This window comes from Dromiciops gliroides, chromosome 5 (genome assembly GCF_019393635.1).
Source record: "Dromiciops gliroides isolate mDroGli1 chromosome 5, mDroGli1.pri, whole genome shotgun sequence".
Classification (NCBI taxonomy): Eukaryota; Metazoa; Chordata; class Mammalia; order Microbiotheria; family Microbiotheriidae; genus Dromiciops; species Dromiciops gliroides.
In genome coordinates, this window is record NC_057865.1 from 188504202 (window position 1) to 188522276 (window position 18075).

General features: G+C 37.1%; 1 protein-coding gene across 1 annotated transcript; it reads right to left on the reverse strand.

The window, feature by feature from the left end:
- Nucleotides 1-7093: 7093 nt before the first annotated feature.
- Nucleotides 7094-17818, reverse strand: APOBEC1 (apolipoprotein B mRNA editing enzyme catalytic subunit 1). Its single transcript, XM_043969123.1, has 5 exons — nucleotides 17744-17818; nucleotides 12794-12821; nucleotides 9617-10014; nucleotides 7731-7849; nucleotides 7094-7243 (listed from the first exon to the last, which is right to left on the reverse strand). The coding sequence occupies exons 1-5, from the start codon at nucleotides 17757-17759 to the stop codon at nucleotides 7094-7096; spliced, it is 711 nt and encodes a 236-aa protein (XP_043825058.1). The 5' UTR covers nucleotides 17760-17818.
- Between the last annotated feature and the right edge of the window lie 257 nt (nucleotides 17819-18075).

Genomic DNA, 18075 nt, shown 5'->3' on the forward strand with positions numbered 1-18075 from the left:
GTGGCCTCAGACACTTGATAGTAGCTGTGTGACCCTGGGCAAGTCACTTAACCCTCATTGCCCTGCAAAAAAACCAACAAAACAAAAAAAGTAAATAAGCATTTTCATGTTATTCTTGTTTTAAATAAAAATTTAGAAATAAACTTGATGCAGAAACAGATTTATGTCTGGTATTGATTCAAATATTGTAAATCTTTGTTCAAATAAAAAAAGTCCAACATTAAAATTAGGTTTATATTGATCATTATATTATGGGGTAGCTAGATGACAATGAATAGAGCACTGTACTTGGAGTTAGGAAGACTCATCTTCATAAATTCAAATCTGGTCTCAGATACTAACTAGCTGTGTGACTCTGGGCAAGTCACTTAATCCTGTTTGCCTCAGTTTCCTCATCTGACAAATCACTATGAAATCTTTGCCAAGAAAATCCCAAATGGGGTCACAAAGAGTTGAGCACAATGGAAAATGGCTGAATGACAACAACAAATTATGTTATATCAAACATCTTCCAGGTTCTAATTTTTCATTGAAAATTAATTTAATTCATTTTCATCAAATATTTATATTAAACAAAATTTATAAAATAAAGAAATTTTATATGATGTTGCAGATAATAGTTTTTTGTTTTTTTAGTGAGGCAATTGGGGTTAAGTGACTTGCCCAGGGTCACACAGCTAGTAAGTGTTAAGTGTCTGAGGCCGGATTTGAACTCAGGTCCTCCTAACTCCAGGGCCGGTGCTCTATCCACTGTGCCACCTAGCTGCCCCATTTTTTTTTGTTTTGTTTCATTGCAGATAATAGTAAGCACATGTGGTTTTGCTGGACTACTTTTCATTTTTACAGAATGTCCCACATAAAATATTCATACTTGTTTTATAATTAGAGAGGAAAGGATGAGTGTACTTTAAAAATTTTGGACTTAGAGTTTTAAAATTCATGGGCAGAAAAAAATGTCATATTTCATAATTTAAATTACATAATGTAAAATTTAATTGTTTTATTTGGGGGCAAAAGCTATCATTTAGTTATTGCACACATTTAATGAATAATACTAAAATATTATGAGTAGTATATTAAACTACCTTGGTATTCACATTTTCTCAATGTTTGTTGTTGTTGTTATTGAAAGGGTTTCATGGAACAAAAACCACTGGTAACTACTACTATAGTTTGTAACACAACTGATAATTGGTCCTTCAATCTTTACTCAAAGATCTTTAAATGATGGGAAATTCCCTTAAGGGGAAGCTAGGTGGCACAATAAGGGTGCTGGGCCTGGAGTCAGGAAGACCTGTATTCAAATTCAGCCTTAAACACTTACTAGCTACGTGACCTGGGCAAGTCAGTTAACTTCTGCTTGCCTCAGTTTCCTCATCTGTAACATGGGGATAATGATAGCATCTACTTCCCAGGTTTTTTTTGAGGATCAAATGACATAATAATTATAAAGTGCTAAGCATTATATAAATATTAGTTGTTGTCGATTTTTTTTTTTGCGGGGCAATTGGGGTTAAGTGACTTACTCAGGGTCACAGAGCTAGCAAGTGTTAAGTGTCTGAGGCCAGATTTGAACTCAGGTCCTTTTGAATCCAGGGCCAGTGCTTTATCCACTGCGCCACCTAGCTGCCCCTGTAGTTGTTGCTTTTGTTGTTCCTCTCAAGGCAGACCATCAGAGTTAGAGATTTAGGATAGTCTCTAATGAATAGGAAGTATAAGAAATCTTATCTTTCACTGTAACAAATGTATTTTAGTATTAGTATATGTATTGTAAGTTCTTCCTTCCTCTCTCTTTCCCCCCTCCCTCCCTCTCTCCCTCCCTTCCTCTTTCTCTGCCCCCTCCCCATTACCCTCCCCTCCCCACTACCTCTCTGACCCAACACCAGATGAGTTGGGTCAGCCATTCCTTCACAATCCCTTTCTGACCATCCCAGGTGTATGTGCAATAGAAATGCCTACTAGTTTGTGTCTACTATGCTAATAATGCAGGCACAAAAGGAAGATGGAGGTGCCAAAGTGGGCCGGTCAAAGAAGAGAATTCCAGAAAGACATATCAGCCAAGTTGCATGGCCCAGGGTCAGGAACAAAAGTGGGCTGGTAAATGTTTAACAACTGGGTCTCTGAAACAAACAAATAAATGATATATGCAGGACACCACTTTTAAGTTTAATCTGCCTTATTAGCATTTTCCCCATCACTTTCTTAAGTCTAGATAATCAACGAAACAATAAATCAAGCTTTATTTGTGTTAATTACAGGTTTCCAAGGTATAAATGCTCACTGGAAAATTTAACAATTCAAACCAGTTGCAGAATGTCCCAGTCAAAGGAAGAGCAGAGGGGCAGCTAGGTGGTGCAGTAGATAAAGCACTGGCCCTGGATTCAGGAGTACCTGAGTTCAAATCTGGCCTCAGACACTTGACACTTACTAGCTGTGTGACCCTGGGCAAGTCACTTAACCCCCATTGCCCCGCAAATAAAACCAAACCAAACCAAAACAAAGGAAGAGCAGAGAGACAACAACATAAAGGCATATATGCCAGCCATTCCACATAAGGATTGGAGAGAACCAACATAGATAGGTGAATGAGAGACAGAGATAGAGAGAATAAGAGACATACAGAGGCACACATGAGTCAGAAGGAGACCCTGGGAGCTATGAAAGGGAGAGATTGGCACTATAGGAGTCACGATTTATGCAGACCACAGCTGACATTGGGGCAATCTTCAATATTTCTCTGGGAAATTCTGTCCGTCACAGGAACTATGATGTGGACTACTCAGAAGAGAAGGCACATTTAAAGGGGAAAAGAATTCTATTTAATCCTTATATGTTCGAATACAAGACCTTTCTGTGTTCCTTATTTTATAAATAAATCTTGTTCAATCTATGATGCCTTTGTTAATTGGAGGGCCATCTTTTTTGTTGGGGAAGGTAGATTGCAACAAGCAAGTCCTCCAGTGTGGGAATTATAAATAACACAAGTTTATAGTCATTCATGGGTTTCATATTCATGATTTTGGTTATTTCTGGGTTGGCCATCCATAATTAGTTGGATATTTGTAGTGTGCTATAGAAAATTGCAGAGACCTGTGTATGTAAAGAAAATAAACAAAAAATTAGCAAGTCATAAATGTGTGAATACTAATATTAGAAATCTACTTTATAATTTGCTACCATAAGTGCATATACATACATTTGCTATGTAAACAGTCAAATTTTGTCAAAGGTTTCAGAGTGCTAAATAACTAAGGGCTCCACACTGTCTTTGGGAAGACCTCCTCTTTATCTCTCTACAGGCCAGACTCAGTCATGTGATTTTCTCCTGAGGTGACCATTGTGTCTTGTACTCTTTTCATGGGAGAAGGAAATCTGTGAAGCAGTTGCTTGTAGTTACAGAGTCTTTGAAGACTGCATAACATGCAAGATAATAATCTCTTGCATGTAGAAACTGCAACTTTTTTATGGGTGAAATGTGTCGTTTTACTTGTTTTGTGTGTTAAATAAATATGATTAGATTATTAAAAATAAAGATTTGGGGTGGGGCCTAGAATTATTGTGTTTTTTCACATTCTCAGGGGTCCTACACCCCTAACCCTTGCTAATGTTGAGGGATGCTCTACTATTTCATGTGCAATAACAATTACATTGTTTTGTCCTCTTCTTTTTAAAAAAAATATATTTATATATTTGTTATCGACTTCCCACATGTGATTTATTCCAATCCTCCTGGTTGCTAGTGCCCTTCCATTGAGAAATAACCTTGTATTTACTTTTTGTAAATTTTGTATTGACTTATGTGTGTCCAAGTTATGCCCTTGCCCTTCCCTCTTCCCAATAGAATTAAAATTCCTAGACACCCAATCAATGGACCAATTTAATTTTCTCTGTGTGTCTCCAGTGCTAAGTGCTGTTTCTGGTACATACTCAATGCTCAAGAAATTCTTGTCAAAGGAATGAATGAATGAATGGGTAGATATTGACTATAAGAAAATCCCAACAAAGCAACAGGTTTACTTAGGTGGACAAATGCTAACCTGGTGTGTGTATATGTATATTTATGTGTTTGATATTGCAGTTTGTTTTGCTTATGACTAATGCTTCACTTCTCTCCTTCATAATCCTATCTCTAATGACAGTTAGATATCATTTCCCATCATTTCCCTTCTAAGATTAAGGCATCCTTACACCATAGTCTTTATAAACCTTTGTCTGATTTAAGTGAAAGTGAGATTCCTGGTATGCCCAATCCCCCACCTCTCCTTACTGTTCACATTGTCTTCAGTTCATATACTCCTATTATGTTGGACAATAAATTCTCTTTCTTTCCTTCTCTTTTAATCCCAAGCAAATTCCCCTATTCCTCTTCTTTTCCTTTTTAAGACCATCAAAATAGAATAGAATTACACCCAAGCCCTTTGCTTATCTTATTTAACTTTCTATCTTTGCTTTGAAGACACTGGGGCTCTATGAGGACATTTGTTCCCCCCCCTCCATTAAAATGTAACCAATTCATTACTATTACATGGTTCCTGCTAACTGATTGAAAGCATTTACTTTTCTCTTGATTCCCATATTTGCATTTCAAAGATAATACTTAGTTCCAGTTTTTTTTTATTATAAATGCTTGGAATTCTCTATTTTATTAAAAACATTTTCCTCTTAGGATTATTCTCAGCTTTTGCTGGGCAGGTTATTCTTGGTTGTATACCTTTATTTGCCTTTTGCAATATTGTATTACAACCTTTCTACTCTTTTCAAGTAGCAGCTGTCAAGTCTTGTGTGATTCTGACTATGGCTCTTTGGGACTTGAACTCTTTATTTTTGGCTGTTTGCAGTAGTCTTTCTTTGACCTTTGAATTTTATCTATGATGCTCCTAGGAGTTTCCATTTTGGAATTTCCATCAGGAGATGACTGGTGACTTGTATTTTTAAATTTGCCCTTTGTTCTAGTTTGGGTAGATTTAATTTATGATTTCTTGATATATAAAGACTTTTTTTTGGTCATGATTTTCAGGTAGTCTAGAATTATCTTTTTTTATTTTCTAGGGCAGTTGTATTAAATAACATATAATTTATAGTTTCTTCTATTTTGAAAATTTTTTGATTTTGTTTTAATGTTTCCTCTTGTTTTATAGAGCTATTACTTTCCATTTGGTCCATTCTAAGTTATAAGAAATTCAATTCTTGGGTAAGTCTTATTACCATTTGTTCTAATCTCTTAATTCTCCTTGGCATCCTTACTTTCCTAGCTGATATTTTCTTGAATAATGCATTTTTATCTTTTGTTTAATTTTTTCTAGGTACTCAGAGTTCCTGTGGCTAGGACATTCTTTTTTCTGAAGCTCTTTTTGGACTCACAGAGCTAATCTTTCTTCTGGGTTAATTTCTTGGATTTCTCTCTATACATGGTACTTATTTAATATGCTTGGAATTTTCTTCTGTTTACTCATTTCTCCAGTTCTAGTCTCTGAATTAGGACTCTATTTCTTTCCATACTCTTAGATGTTATAGGCAGGTCCTATGTGTCCCTATATGTGTAGTAGACCCCACCTTCTACAGGAATTCCTGGTGACTTGACTTGGGTTTTAGCCTTGATTCCTTCTCTGTCTACTTCTTTTTTTTTATTAATTTTTTGAGAGGCAATGGGGGTTAAGTGACTTGCCCAGGGTCACACAGCTAGTAAGTGTTAAGTGTCTGAGGCTGGCTTTGAACTTGTGTCCTCCTGAATCCAGGGCCAGTGCTTTATCCACTGCGCCACCTAGCTGACCCTTTTCTGTCTACTTGAATAATTCTGAATCAGAATTTATTTCTGTTCCTTGGTGTGAGCCTGATGGATCCCACCCAGATGTTTCTGGTGATGCTAGTGACAGGCTTACTGGTGACCGTAGGTGCTTTGCTTCCCAGGTGTTGTGCTGGCACTTTCTCCTGATGTGCCTTAGCACCAGCTACCTGGATACTGGGTTTCCCATATTTTATACTAATGTTTACTTTGGTCCCATTTCCTTCTTTGCCTCTGTTGGTGTTGCCTGGTCACTGGGTGCTGAGATACTTGAGGAGAGAATGATGATACTGAGTCACTGTCAAGGTACTGATCTGGGAGGGAGGTCTGACTATACATAAATTCATTCAAAAATATCTTGGTGTTTTCAATATGAAGAAATAGTCTGTCAGTCAACTAACATTTATTAAGTCTCCATTTTATGCTAGGCGGGCACTGTGCTAAGCACTGGAGTTACAAAGAAAGGCAAAAAACCAATCCCTTCTCCCAAAGGACTCATGGTCAAATGGGAGACACAACATGGGAACAACTTTGTACAAATAATATATAAACAGGATAAATTGGGGGGCAATTTCAGGGGAAAAACTTTCAAATTAGGGGCTGGGAATGGTTTCTTGAAGAAGATGGGACGTTTGTTGGGACCTGAAGGAATCCAGGGAAGCCAGAAGGGGAGAAGAGAAGGGAGAGTTTTCTAGGCATGGGGTCCAGGAAGCGATGAATTCATGCCTAAGAGGCTACATATTAGAGATAGCAGAGGAATTCAGAGGATATCTATCTGATATCTGTCCAAGTCCTCTGATAGCTACACATTCTATAAAGTTTGGTGGGGGAGGAAAGAACCCCTCTCCCATGTGTGACTAGGCTTATCTTAAGCTTCCATGTGTTTGCCTAGGATGCCAACTGATCATTACCCAAAAGAGATGTCTTTATATTATACATTACATTAACATTTCCCATTAGTAAATCCTATTATTAAATCCTTGAGGATTCAGACTATCTTATATATATATTTTTTTTCTTTATATCGCCAGATATTGAACATAGTAAGTATTTAATAAATACTTGTTAAATTGAATTGAATTAAAAAGTGAGTAATGAGAATATCAATGGACTTTTTGACCCCAGAAGGTATTAGTTGTTATTTGTCTCAAAAAATGTATCCAAAACTGCCTGTGGGGGAAAATCTATGATATTACAGTTTGCTGTGTTTCTTGTATGTTCTTGTTTCCCAATTCTTTGTCAAGTCAAGGGATGGGTACATCATCAATACTATAGTCTGATATAAGAACACAAAAGAAAGAAACATTTTATTCACCTCCAGGTCACAAATGGCTGGAGTATCCCTGTAGCTGCAAGAATATTATATGGAATCCTTTGATAATGGCAATCTTTAAAATCAAAGCTGAAGAACACAAGCTGATCGGAATGACGCACCGAAATCTTTAAACAAGGTGGAAGCCCCTGGCAGAGCAAAATAGAATAAACAAGAAATTAGGATCCCGTCCTTATTGTTACTATTCATGCTTAATTTTTGACCTCTTAATCATCATTTGATGTTTGATTTTTAATCATTTATTTGTGTTAATTATCAGATGAGCATAAAATGGTTATTTGTAATTGGTCTAAGAAATCACACACACACACACACACACACACACACAAATAAATAGAAAATATCAAACATAAGAGGTAAAAATGTTTCCAGAACTTGATTTCTTTACTGTAGGAAGGTGTGAAGTATTTGCTTGTACAATCTGTTCTGCATCCTCTATCCAATTATTCCCGCCCCCCCCTCCCCAAGACAGGTCAAATAACTAGAATAGTCTGGTACTTGAACTAAGACTAGTGAAATTCTGGGTATCATGAGTACCAAGAGCCTCAGAAAGGAGTTAAGAAACAGGGTGGTTATTTCTATATTTCATCCCTCTGTCTGCCTAGAATAACTCACTAAAATTATGCAGTGGAGTTCCAAGACATATAACATAATCCAAAGATTGGGGTATCTGGGCCAGTAATCTTCTTCTCCAGGTAGATAATCAACAAAATTTCTCCAACAGTAATGGTACTCTGAGGAAACAGAAATTTAGGTTCAGTGATATAAGGACCACAAAGGGCTTAATATTATATGGGCTTACTATTACACTTATCCCTCCAAGATAAAAACAAGATTAAAACCCAAAGTTGGATCCCAGTTAAGGAGGACTTTTGTCTTTTGTAGGTGGCTATAGACTTTTTCCCCCTTTTCTATGTTAAACATTTATCTTATTTTTTTTTCTAGTTATGTGTAAGGGTAGTTTTCAACATTCATTTTCATAAGATTTAGAGTTCCAAATTTTTCTCCCTCCCTCCCTTTCTTCCCCCCTCCACAAGACATCAACCAAGTTATATATGTACAATCCACAAGTGTTCTTTTTATCGGTTCTTTTTTTTTTTTTTGCGCGAGGCAATTGGGGTTAAGTGACTTGACCAGGGTCACACAGCTAGTAAGTGTTAAATGTCTGAGTCTGGATTTGAACTCAGATCCTCCTGACTCCAGGGTCAGTGCTCTATCCACTGCACCATCTAGCTGCCCCTATCAGTTCTTTCTATGGGGGTGGATAGTATGCTTCATCATCAGTCCCTTGGGATTGTCTTGGATCATTATATTGCTGAGAGTAGTTAAGTTATTCACAATTGCTCATTGAACAATACTGCTGTCACTATGCACAATGTCCTCCCAGTTCTGCTCACTTCACTATACATCAGTTCATGAGTCTTTTCAGGTTTTTCTGGGATCATCCTGTTTGTCATTTCCTATAGCACAATACCATTCCACTACAATCATACACCACAGCTTCTTCAGTCATTCCTCAATTGATGGACATGATAGACTTTGAAGTGTAATTCCTCAGGTAGGCTCCCCCAAAAGTTCTGGAGCAGGAATATTCTCTGAATTATTGTAGCCTATTCTTTATATTGACTGAAAGAATGATATCAAGACTACAACAAAAAAAGGGAAGTTGTGAGATATAATCCTGGTGCCATCACATTACCCCTCCTTGAGGTATAGCAGTCTGCTTCTTCCTTGTGTCTTTTTTTTTTTTTACCTAAAGGATTGGGACAGCCAACTATTTCTGCCAGAATGAGTGTGATACCTAAATTCTCTTAATTCCATCAGAAGGCTGGGGGTAACTCACATTTCAAAGTTCATTATAGCCACCTAAGACTGAAAAGATTATCAGGGGCTTGGTCTCATCTCCTGGTTTCTAGCTCTACCCCTGATTTCTGAAGATAAAGATCTTAGTAAGCACCTTAGAATGTATAGAGGTTGTGGTCTTACATTGGAATTTAGCTATTGTTTCTATGGGAGAAAATGCAATCTAATTTCTTGACAACTGATTTACAAGCAGTGGTATGCTGGTAAATATTTAACAACTAGCTTGGAGGGAGGTGGGAATGGTGGAGAGTATGTATGCATGACACACTTTTAAGTTTCACCTGCATTTTAAAGACTATTTCCATCCTTTTCTTAAGTCTAGAAAATAAAATGATAAATCAAGTCCTTATTTGTAGTGGACTTCTGAGGTAAAAATGCTAATACTACAAATTTATTAGCCATTGTGAGCTGGTTTGAGCTGCCTCCAGCACAACCCTGCTTATAACTGTAATTTTGAAATAAAATTATTTTGTAAATTGGCAAAAAAGCTAGTCATGCCAATACCCAAGGATATCAGATTAGATCAAATACAATTATCTCATGGTTCCTCCTCTAAAATAGAGACTTTCTGATACCTCTTCCTTCTTTTCCTAGAAATGTTCACCTTCCATTCCCCTTCAAGATCATGATCTTTATACCTGAGTAGCTCATAATTTGGATAGTCACACCAGAAGAGACAAGTTCCTTGAGTTCTTGACGATGTTGTTGATCCATGTGCCAGTAAAGCCGAGCTACAAAAATGACCAGGGTGATGTTGGGGTGTTGGTTCAAAAACTCTCTGATAGCCCTGGAACACTTCCAACAAGGGCTCCAGGAGAGGAACCAGATAATGGAACAACTAACAGATGGTTTAAAATCTCGTTCTGAAGTGAATTTTTCAATGAAGTTCATTTCAGCATGTTGAGATGTGTTTTGATTTGTGTTTCGCCAGACATTATGACTTGTGCCCCACTTGATTTCATAGAGTAGACATGTCTCCTTACGGAGTTCTAGAGGGTGAAAGAAGGTCTTAAATTCCCAGGATTTGATCCTCCTCCTGAAACAAAGGAAGCAGCCCCATGTTGGTATGGAATCTTTGAAACAACACTAGGGTTTTTCTTTTTTTTTTTTTAGTAAGGCAATTGGGGTTAAGTGACTTGCCCAGGGTCACACAGCTAGTAAATGTTAAGTGTCTGAGGCCGGATTTGAACTCAGGTACTCCTGACTCCAGGGCCGGTGCTCTATCCACTGCACCACCTAGCTGCCCCTCAGGGTTTTTCTTATCCTCCTTTCCATTTGTCAATTCCAAATTGAGAAATTGTTTCAAGGAAATCTACATATATTCTATTATCAAATTCACTGAGAAATGTTATTCTTCATTTTGTTTTCATAAACATCAGAGTAAACTGGTATTTCATTATGCTGTTAACTGACAGCTTTTTTTTTTTTTTTAGAGAGGCAATTGGGGTTAAGTGATTTGCCCAGGGTCACACAGCTAGTAAGTGTTAAGTGTCTGAGACTGAATTTGAACTCAGGTACTCCTGACTCCAGGGCCAGTGCTCTATCCACTGCGCCACCTAGCGGCCCCAGTTAATAGCTTCTTAATAGAAAAACGGCTGGGTTTGGGGGGAGGTGTACATGAAAGAATGTCAGGTTTGTGGAACGCTTGGTACCAAGAGATCCTTGCTCATTAGAAGGATGGTTTTTACAGTATGGATTCTGATTGAGTCTAATTGTGGTTTCTAGCTCTGCTCAGAGCTGGTCCGGGGCACACAGTTTAAAAAACAAACCCCCAAAAACTAGTGAGATTTGTAAGTAAGTCAGCTGTGGAGAGATAAGAGGAATGAGAAAAATATCAGCCACACCTGGATCATGCCCAGACAAATACAGGTAGCAGAAGTGAGAGCATCTCCATGAGGTTAGAACATCCCAGACTGTGCCGCCAAGTCAGTGAACAATAAATGGTAACTTCTGCCTAAGAGAGGTCAATAGCAATCTCTACAGAAATATCTGTGCCAAGAAACCCAAAACTTTTGTGTCGAAGTCTTTTAGCACCTTTCCATGAGAGAGTTGTGTCCTTCTCTTTATTGGGGAAAAGAAAAGAGTTTGTTGGGAGTTAGATGACTTCTCAACATGTCAACAAGAGAACATTATAGGGATGACTGCTGACTTTTGGGGATTGGGGGTGGGCAGCAGCTGCTACCTAAAGTGCACTGGCCTATCTCAGCATAGCAGTCACTTCTGTCACCATCACCAGTCTCATCATGGTCTAGATGACAACCTGCCTTATAAGATTCTGCAGACTTTTAAAATAAACATGCAATCCAATCCAATCCGTGTCACTATGCTTAGGTGTCCACAATAGGTTTTTTGAGACATGCAATCCAAAGAACACTTCTTTCAATGGATAAAAATTTCTTAGCCCCAAGCATTGTCAGAGTATGGCTTCCCAGAACATAAGAGAAAGGTAGTTGTATCCTGGACTGAATCTGTTGCAGGAAGAGAATTCTACAGAGATTGCTATGGTGTCCTTTAATTGTCATCCATTTTCAATTAACCAACTTCTCTGTCTCCCCAGTTCAAGGGAAGAGGGACAAATCAGTTCACTCAAGGAAAGGTGCTAGGGAAGTTCAATGAAGTACAAGTCAAGACACAGCATTTAGAAAACACTGTAGAGAGTGCAGTTGATCTTAGTCTGGGAAGTGCCGGTCTCTCAGTGTTGCTGTCTGAGGTGTATTGATCTCTCTTAGTACTTTAGCCACTTCTATTAATTCCCTGTGTAGCTCCCTTATGACATTCCTCAGCTATTTTAAACCGTAAACTCTGTAAGTATCTTTGAGTAATCAAAGTACATAGTGAGTGATGCCACTGTGTTGTGGAGCCCGCACAGATATCTGGAAGGTCTAGTCTAAAGAAAATTTCCTATAGGGACCATGGCTCTCTCAGTTTCAAGCATTGTGGAACAAATGTGAGCACATAGCCTCTCAGAAATGTTTCATTTGTTTGAACTCTGATAGCTTAGGTATCTCGCCTACATGCTCCCAACTCTAATTATTTTCATTATTACCTATTGATTCTCTCCAGGATTTTTAGGTTGTGAAGCCCCAGATTAGGTATCAGATTCTAACAGCTTCTGAAGAGACTGGAAGAATGGTTTTATGATTCTTCCACATTATATCTTTGTTTAAACAAAGTCCTTCTAAAACTGGAAGACAATTTTCTCTTTAAAGCACTTTCAGCTTTAACACCCCCAGTATATCTCAAATTTCAATTCAGGGAAGAGTTAAGATACTTCCGAATAGCATACAATGTAATCACAGCATGGTCTTGCTGTTTCCCGATAGTTTTTACTTCTCTCATTCCTGAAATGGATAATTTGCTTTCCCCATCATCAGATAGTACTTCCTTAGACATGGCTTCTCTGTGATTCTGACATCTTACGGGGACAGCTTTGGGGAGAAGTGCTTCCTGTTTACCAGGAAGATGAATATAAAGTGATACAGGATCAGGGAGCTCGGGATGTAATTCCAAGACATTTTAAAATTGGTTCTGAAATGGTAAACTTACTGCAAAAACAAGAACTAGAGTAAGAGAGATAGTAAAGTAGATGAAGAATTAATTGTTTAAACAGAAGGTAAGGAGCACAGAAAAAGATATAGATAGTGAAGAAAAGGATTAAGTAGTGTGAGAGAGGAGACAATGAGTGGAGAAAAGATGATAGAGGTAGGAAAGACTGTGGAAAGGCATTTGATTTTTGTGGCATTGAGATATCCTTTAGGTCTTAGTGATATCCTTTAGGTCTTAGAGGAACTGAGTTAGGATACTATCATCCTCACCTTAGAGTGGCATCTCCCATTGAAGGACCTGTTGGCAAAAAGATAGAGTGTCACATGGCACCGTAGGGAGAGGAAGATAGTGAAAATAGATTCTTTATGTCATTCATTCATCACTAATACCACTAATGCCATAAAATGGAGTTCAAATATGTAAACACGTACTAACGAAACTTGCCACTCCCCTGATGATTTTCATTTGTCATAATCTTTCATCTGATATTCTGGGGAGGAACTTTACCAACTACAATCTAATGCAAAGGTCAGAGGCATAACCAGGACAGGGCATTGAAATTTCAAGGGTGCTGACAGAACTTATGCTCCTTTATCAGGATATGAACAGCTGAATTAATTCTTAGTAAGAATGAGTAATTAAAATAAGAAATCACCAAATGAGATGCTTCCTTTCTTTGTGTCCACGCCCCTGGCATTGTCCCTCCAGAATTCTACATTAGGTAGCAGTCCCCCCAGAAGTGGTTTTGTGGCATACCAGGCTCTCCCTCAACTATATCAATTGATTTTATCTTTTTAAATTGATTTGATAAGGGAAGACTAGCATGAACTGATGCTGAGTAAAGAACCAGGAAAGATAATATGCATAAGGATCACAATGATATAAACGGAAAGAACAATTAAATTAAACTAAAAGTCATATGATGATAATAACAAAGCTTGGACTCAGAGAAGAGTTGAGAAAGTGTACCTGTCTCACTTCATTGCTTAGGTGGGAAACCATGGGTATGGAATATTGAATATAATGGTTGGTTTTGCTAAACTTATTTTCTTTTTCAATCTTTGTTATAAGGGGAGGCTTTTTAGTTAGGGGAAGGAAGAGGCACATATTTGAAAATGAATCGGATGTAAAAATTTTAAAAATGTATCAATTTGTAAGTTTCATTCTGCTTGTCTTAGGTGCCCAAAGGACTAGTAATGGCTCTGACAGGGGCAAATAAACCCAGGCATGGATGCCACTTACTGACACCTGGAACAATTTTTATTGACCTACTGCACCTCCTACTATTCTATAAGCATCTTTTTCTTTTCTCTTTACCATTCTTTCTGTCTTTGTTCTTTTTCTTTCACTTTTTGTCCTCTCCTTTTTCTTCTGTCTCTGCCTTAGGACCATAGTGGCATCACCAAGCATCATAAAGTTTTGCATAGAAGTGTTAAAAAAAGATTAGAGTTAGAAAGTCTAGTGCAAAGAATCTTGGGCTGGTATGTGTGTGTGTGTGTGTGTGTGTGTGTGTGTGGTGGGGTAGTCAGAAGATCTGTTTTTGATTTCTGGTTGATATCTAGATGCCTGTAATGCCCTTAGGAAAGATCCTTAACCCTTCTACATCTCAATATCCCTATCTTTAAAATGACAATGATATCTGCTTTAGCTTTCTCATAGGTTTTTCACGAGGATAAAATCTGATAAATGTTTAGAAAAATTAGCCCCTTATTATGTATTATTCATGCTTATTAATATGATTATCCTATGTCTTTCCATGTACATGATTAGAGTGTACTCGTGGCAACTCAGCTCTCACACAGAACTCTCTTGTTTCCATTTGAGAAGATATTTAGTTCTTATCTGAGTCTCAAAATGCCTGCCATTCAAAGGATAATTAGATGAGCCTCCTAAAGCAATAATAAAGGAAGTTATTTTCCTTAGCAATACCAGAAAATTAGAAGATATTTTCAAAAGAAATTCCCCATTCTGTCTAAAAAATGACCAGGCAGAACAATAAGACCAGGCAGAACAATAAATGACAGAACTTATATGTTTTACCTGTGCAGAGTGCAAAGGCTGGACCCTCAGTAAAATACCAGCTTCATGCTCCAAAGCAATCAATTGTCTTAGTGTTGTCACCAAGTGTTTTCAATTGTTCCTTTAAAATAACTATTGATATCCATTCCTTCCCACTATCCTAGTTTTAGAGCTATGGAGTTTTAGAGATGGAAAGTGATTCAGTGATCATCCAACCTAATATCTTTATTTGAGGGAAACTGAGGCTCAGAGAAGTTTAGTTATTTCGATTTTACACAAGTAGTTGGTGGCACAGCAGAGACTAGATGTTGCATTTTCAGACTCTAACCTTCTTTCTATATATTTTGCTTGCATCCCTGAAAGATTATAACTCTGGAGATTTATGGTCTTCAAAACACCTTCTAAACCATTTGCTACAACCTTGGGCCTGGATATATAAACATATTTTGCAAAAAGAGGTGTTTTTTATATCAAGAAGACATCTTTGCAGGTTACTTTTCCATTTCGGGTGAGAGCAAAAGCTCTTTAGTCTCTGACCTTCACTACTCACCTTACTAAAACTGACCTTGGAATATAAGTCCCTATAAGTGTGAATGAATCCTCCTAATTCTATGCTAAAACCTGAGAATGCAAAGAATGTTACTTATGTAGAAATTATATACTGGTTGTATTATTATTATTTAATAACTTCATATATGTCTTACTAACTAGAATACAAGATTCCCAAATTTGGACTCTTAGACAATTATGATAGCCTACCAACGGATCTGCCTACTTCCTGTTTCTTTCCTTTTAATCCATCTTTTGTTATGGGATCATAGATCTAGACTGGAAGGGGCTGATTTCATAGACCATCTGTTCCAATGATTTCATTTTACAGATGATGAAACAGGCCCAGGGACATTAAGTGACATGGCTAACTTCATATAGCTTGTGCATATCAGAAGTAGGATTTGAATCTAGGACTTTCAAATTCAGCAGCACTATTTTTCCCCATTGTATCATGGTGCCTCAGTCATTAGGCATTTTCAAGTGCAATGCAGAGCAATGTGCTAGGTGCCCGGAGAGATACAAAGAGAAAAGAAGTCATAACCTCATTTAGGGGAATCAGAGACCATCAGAGTTAGCAACAACAAGCAATTTTACATGATGATTACATCAGAGACAAATGAAGTAAAAGGTAAACCAAACTCTCATAACTTTAAATGGGAATAGATTAAAAAATCTAACAAAATGAAAAAGTGACAGATTGGATAAGAAATCTAAACATCACAATCTGTTGCTTACAAGAAACAAATTAAAAAAAACTTAAAGCTACACAGAATGAAAATAAAGGGCTGGAAAAAGAAATGTACTATTCATGAGGTAAATTTAAAAAGGCAGGAGTTTTAATCATGCTATCAAATAAAACAAAAACAAACATTCAAAACATAAAAAAAAGGATAAACAAGGAAACTACGTTATGTTAAAAGGAACCTTAGACAAGAACCCAATATCAGTAGTAAACTTATATGTTCCAAATGCCTCACCAACTGAATTCATAAAGGAAAAATTAAATGATCTGCAAGAAGACATGGATAGTAAAACAATAATGTCAAGAGATTTCAATGTCCCTCTCTCAGTTTTGGATAGGTCTAACAGAAAGATAAATGAAATGGAAAATATGGAACTGGACAAATTGATGGAAAAATTAGATCCAAAAGATTTATCGTGACTTTTAAATGGGACTGTTAAAGAATATGTATGTATGTGTGTATATGTATATGTGTATATGTACATGCATATATGAACATATAATTTGGAGAAGTCATAAGCTCTTTCCTCAACTAACTAGTAGTCATATAGGGGAATCAAACTCCAGCAGAGATTGCTATAATAAACAATCCTGTGTGATGGTTGTATTAGAAAGCTTCAAAACATTAGAGACCAGTGGAGGAAAATACCAGCCAAAATTTCATAGCTTTAAATGTGAATGCATTAAACAATCCAATAAAATGAAAAAGAATGACAGATTGAGTAAAAAAAGAAAACCCTAAAATCTGTTTTTTGCTTATGGGAGACATATTGAAAAATACATAGAATAAAAATGGGGGGATAGAGATAATGATGGAAAGAGATTATGACTCCTTTAAACTCTGTGTTTACATACACACACATACATATCTACATACACACATGAATATACATGTATATACATATTCTCTATCAGTCCCCTTTAGAAGATACCATAAGTTTTTTGGATCTAATTTTTCCATCAATTTGTTCAGTTCTATATTTCCCATTTCATTTATCTTTCTGTTAGACCTATCCAAAACCTGAGAGAGGGACACTGAAATCTCTTGCCATTATTATGTTACTGTCTTCTTGTACTTCAGTTAATTTTTCCTTTATGAATTTAGATGGTGAGGAATAACCTCAGGATTTACCAACAAGCTGAACAATTGATTGCTTTATTTTCCATAAACTCTCTAGGGTTTCTCATTACTGGCAGAAGAGTCCAAATACAACCTAGAATTTAAGGCTCTCCGTAATGTATTATCAACCTGGTTTAAGCTGTATGCCCTATTGTTCCCCTATACAAACTTTTTACTCCAGTTAGACTAGTTCAGTTACTATCTATCTGAAATATCCTGTACTTTCATGCTACTCTTTTGCTTCTGCCATTGAATTCTGGGATGCCCTACCTTCTTGATCAAATTCTACCCATTCCTCAAGGCACAGCCCACCTTCTGTATTCCCATCTTCCTCCTTAACCACTCTAGCCTCTGAACACTTAGGGTAATTGTATAATTCATTAAGCAATTGATGTATTTTTTGACAGATCTTCTATTACTATTTTGAGCTATTATTTACATTTTTATTCTCATTGAGCTTTTTGTTTATGTTCTTTGCCTCCATTTTAAGTTCTTTAAGAGTAGAAGCCATGTTCATATTTCTTTCTATTCCTTTATAAAAACTTGCACAAAAAGGCACTCAGATATTTGTTGATTGGATTTATTCAGATTCATTTGGTTTGCCCCAAACATGGTGATCATTGGAGAATAATAAATAACAATGACAATAACGATAAACACCAACACACCTAGAAAAACATGCCTACCCAAGATATGCCCAGATGAAGCTTAGAAACTGAACGTGAGTACAGAGTGCCACAAAGTTCTTCCCTCCCTGCTCCTTAGACAAGAGATGCTGTGAGTTACCTTTCTTGGAATCCATGGTTTCTTTACACCGGGATTGTTTCTGGAGCTGTGAGCTGGGTTGACTACCTGCCAGCAACAATATGAACTTTGAGTCTACAGAAGCACCTGGTACCAGCTTTCTAGGCAGAGGAGGGTGACTCATCCAATCTCATCATGTTAGTCAATGAAACACAAATGAGGAAAAGGAAATAGTAGTGGGGGTAGGGGTATCATGGGACTGATAATATCACGATGTTTTTTTTAAAACCTATACGAGTACTTCTCATTTTGAATAGTAAGACTGCTAACTCTTGAATTAAACAACTTTCCTCTTCCCCCTAAATACAGGTTGC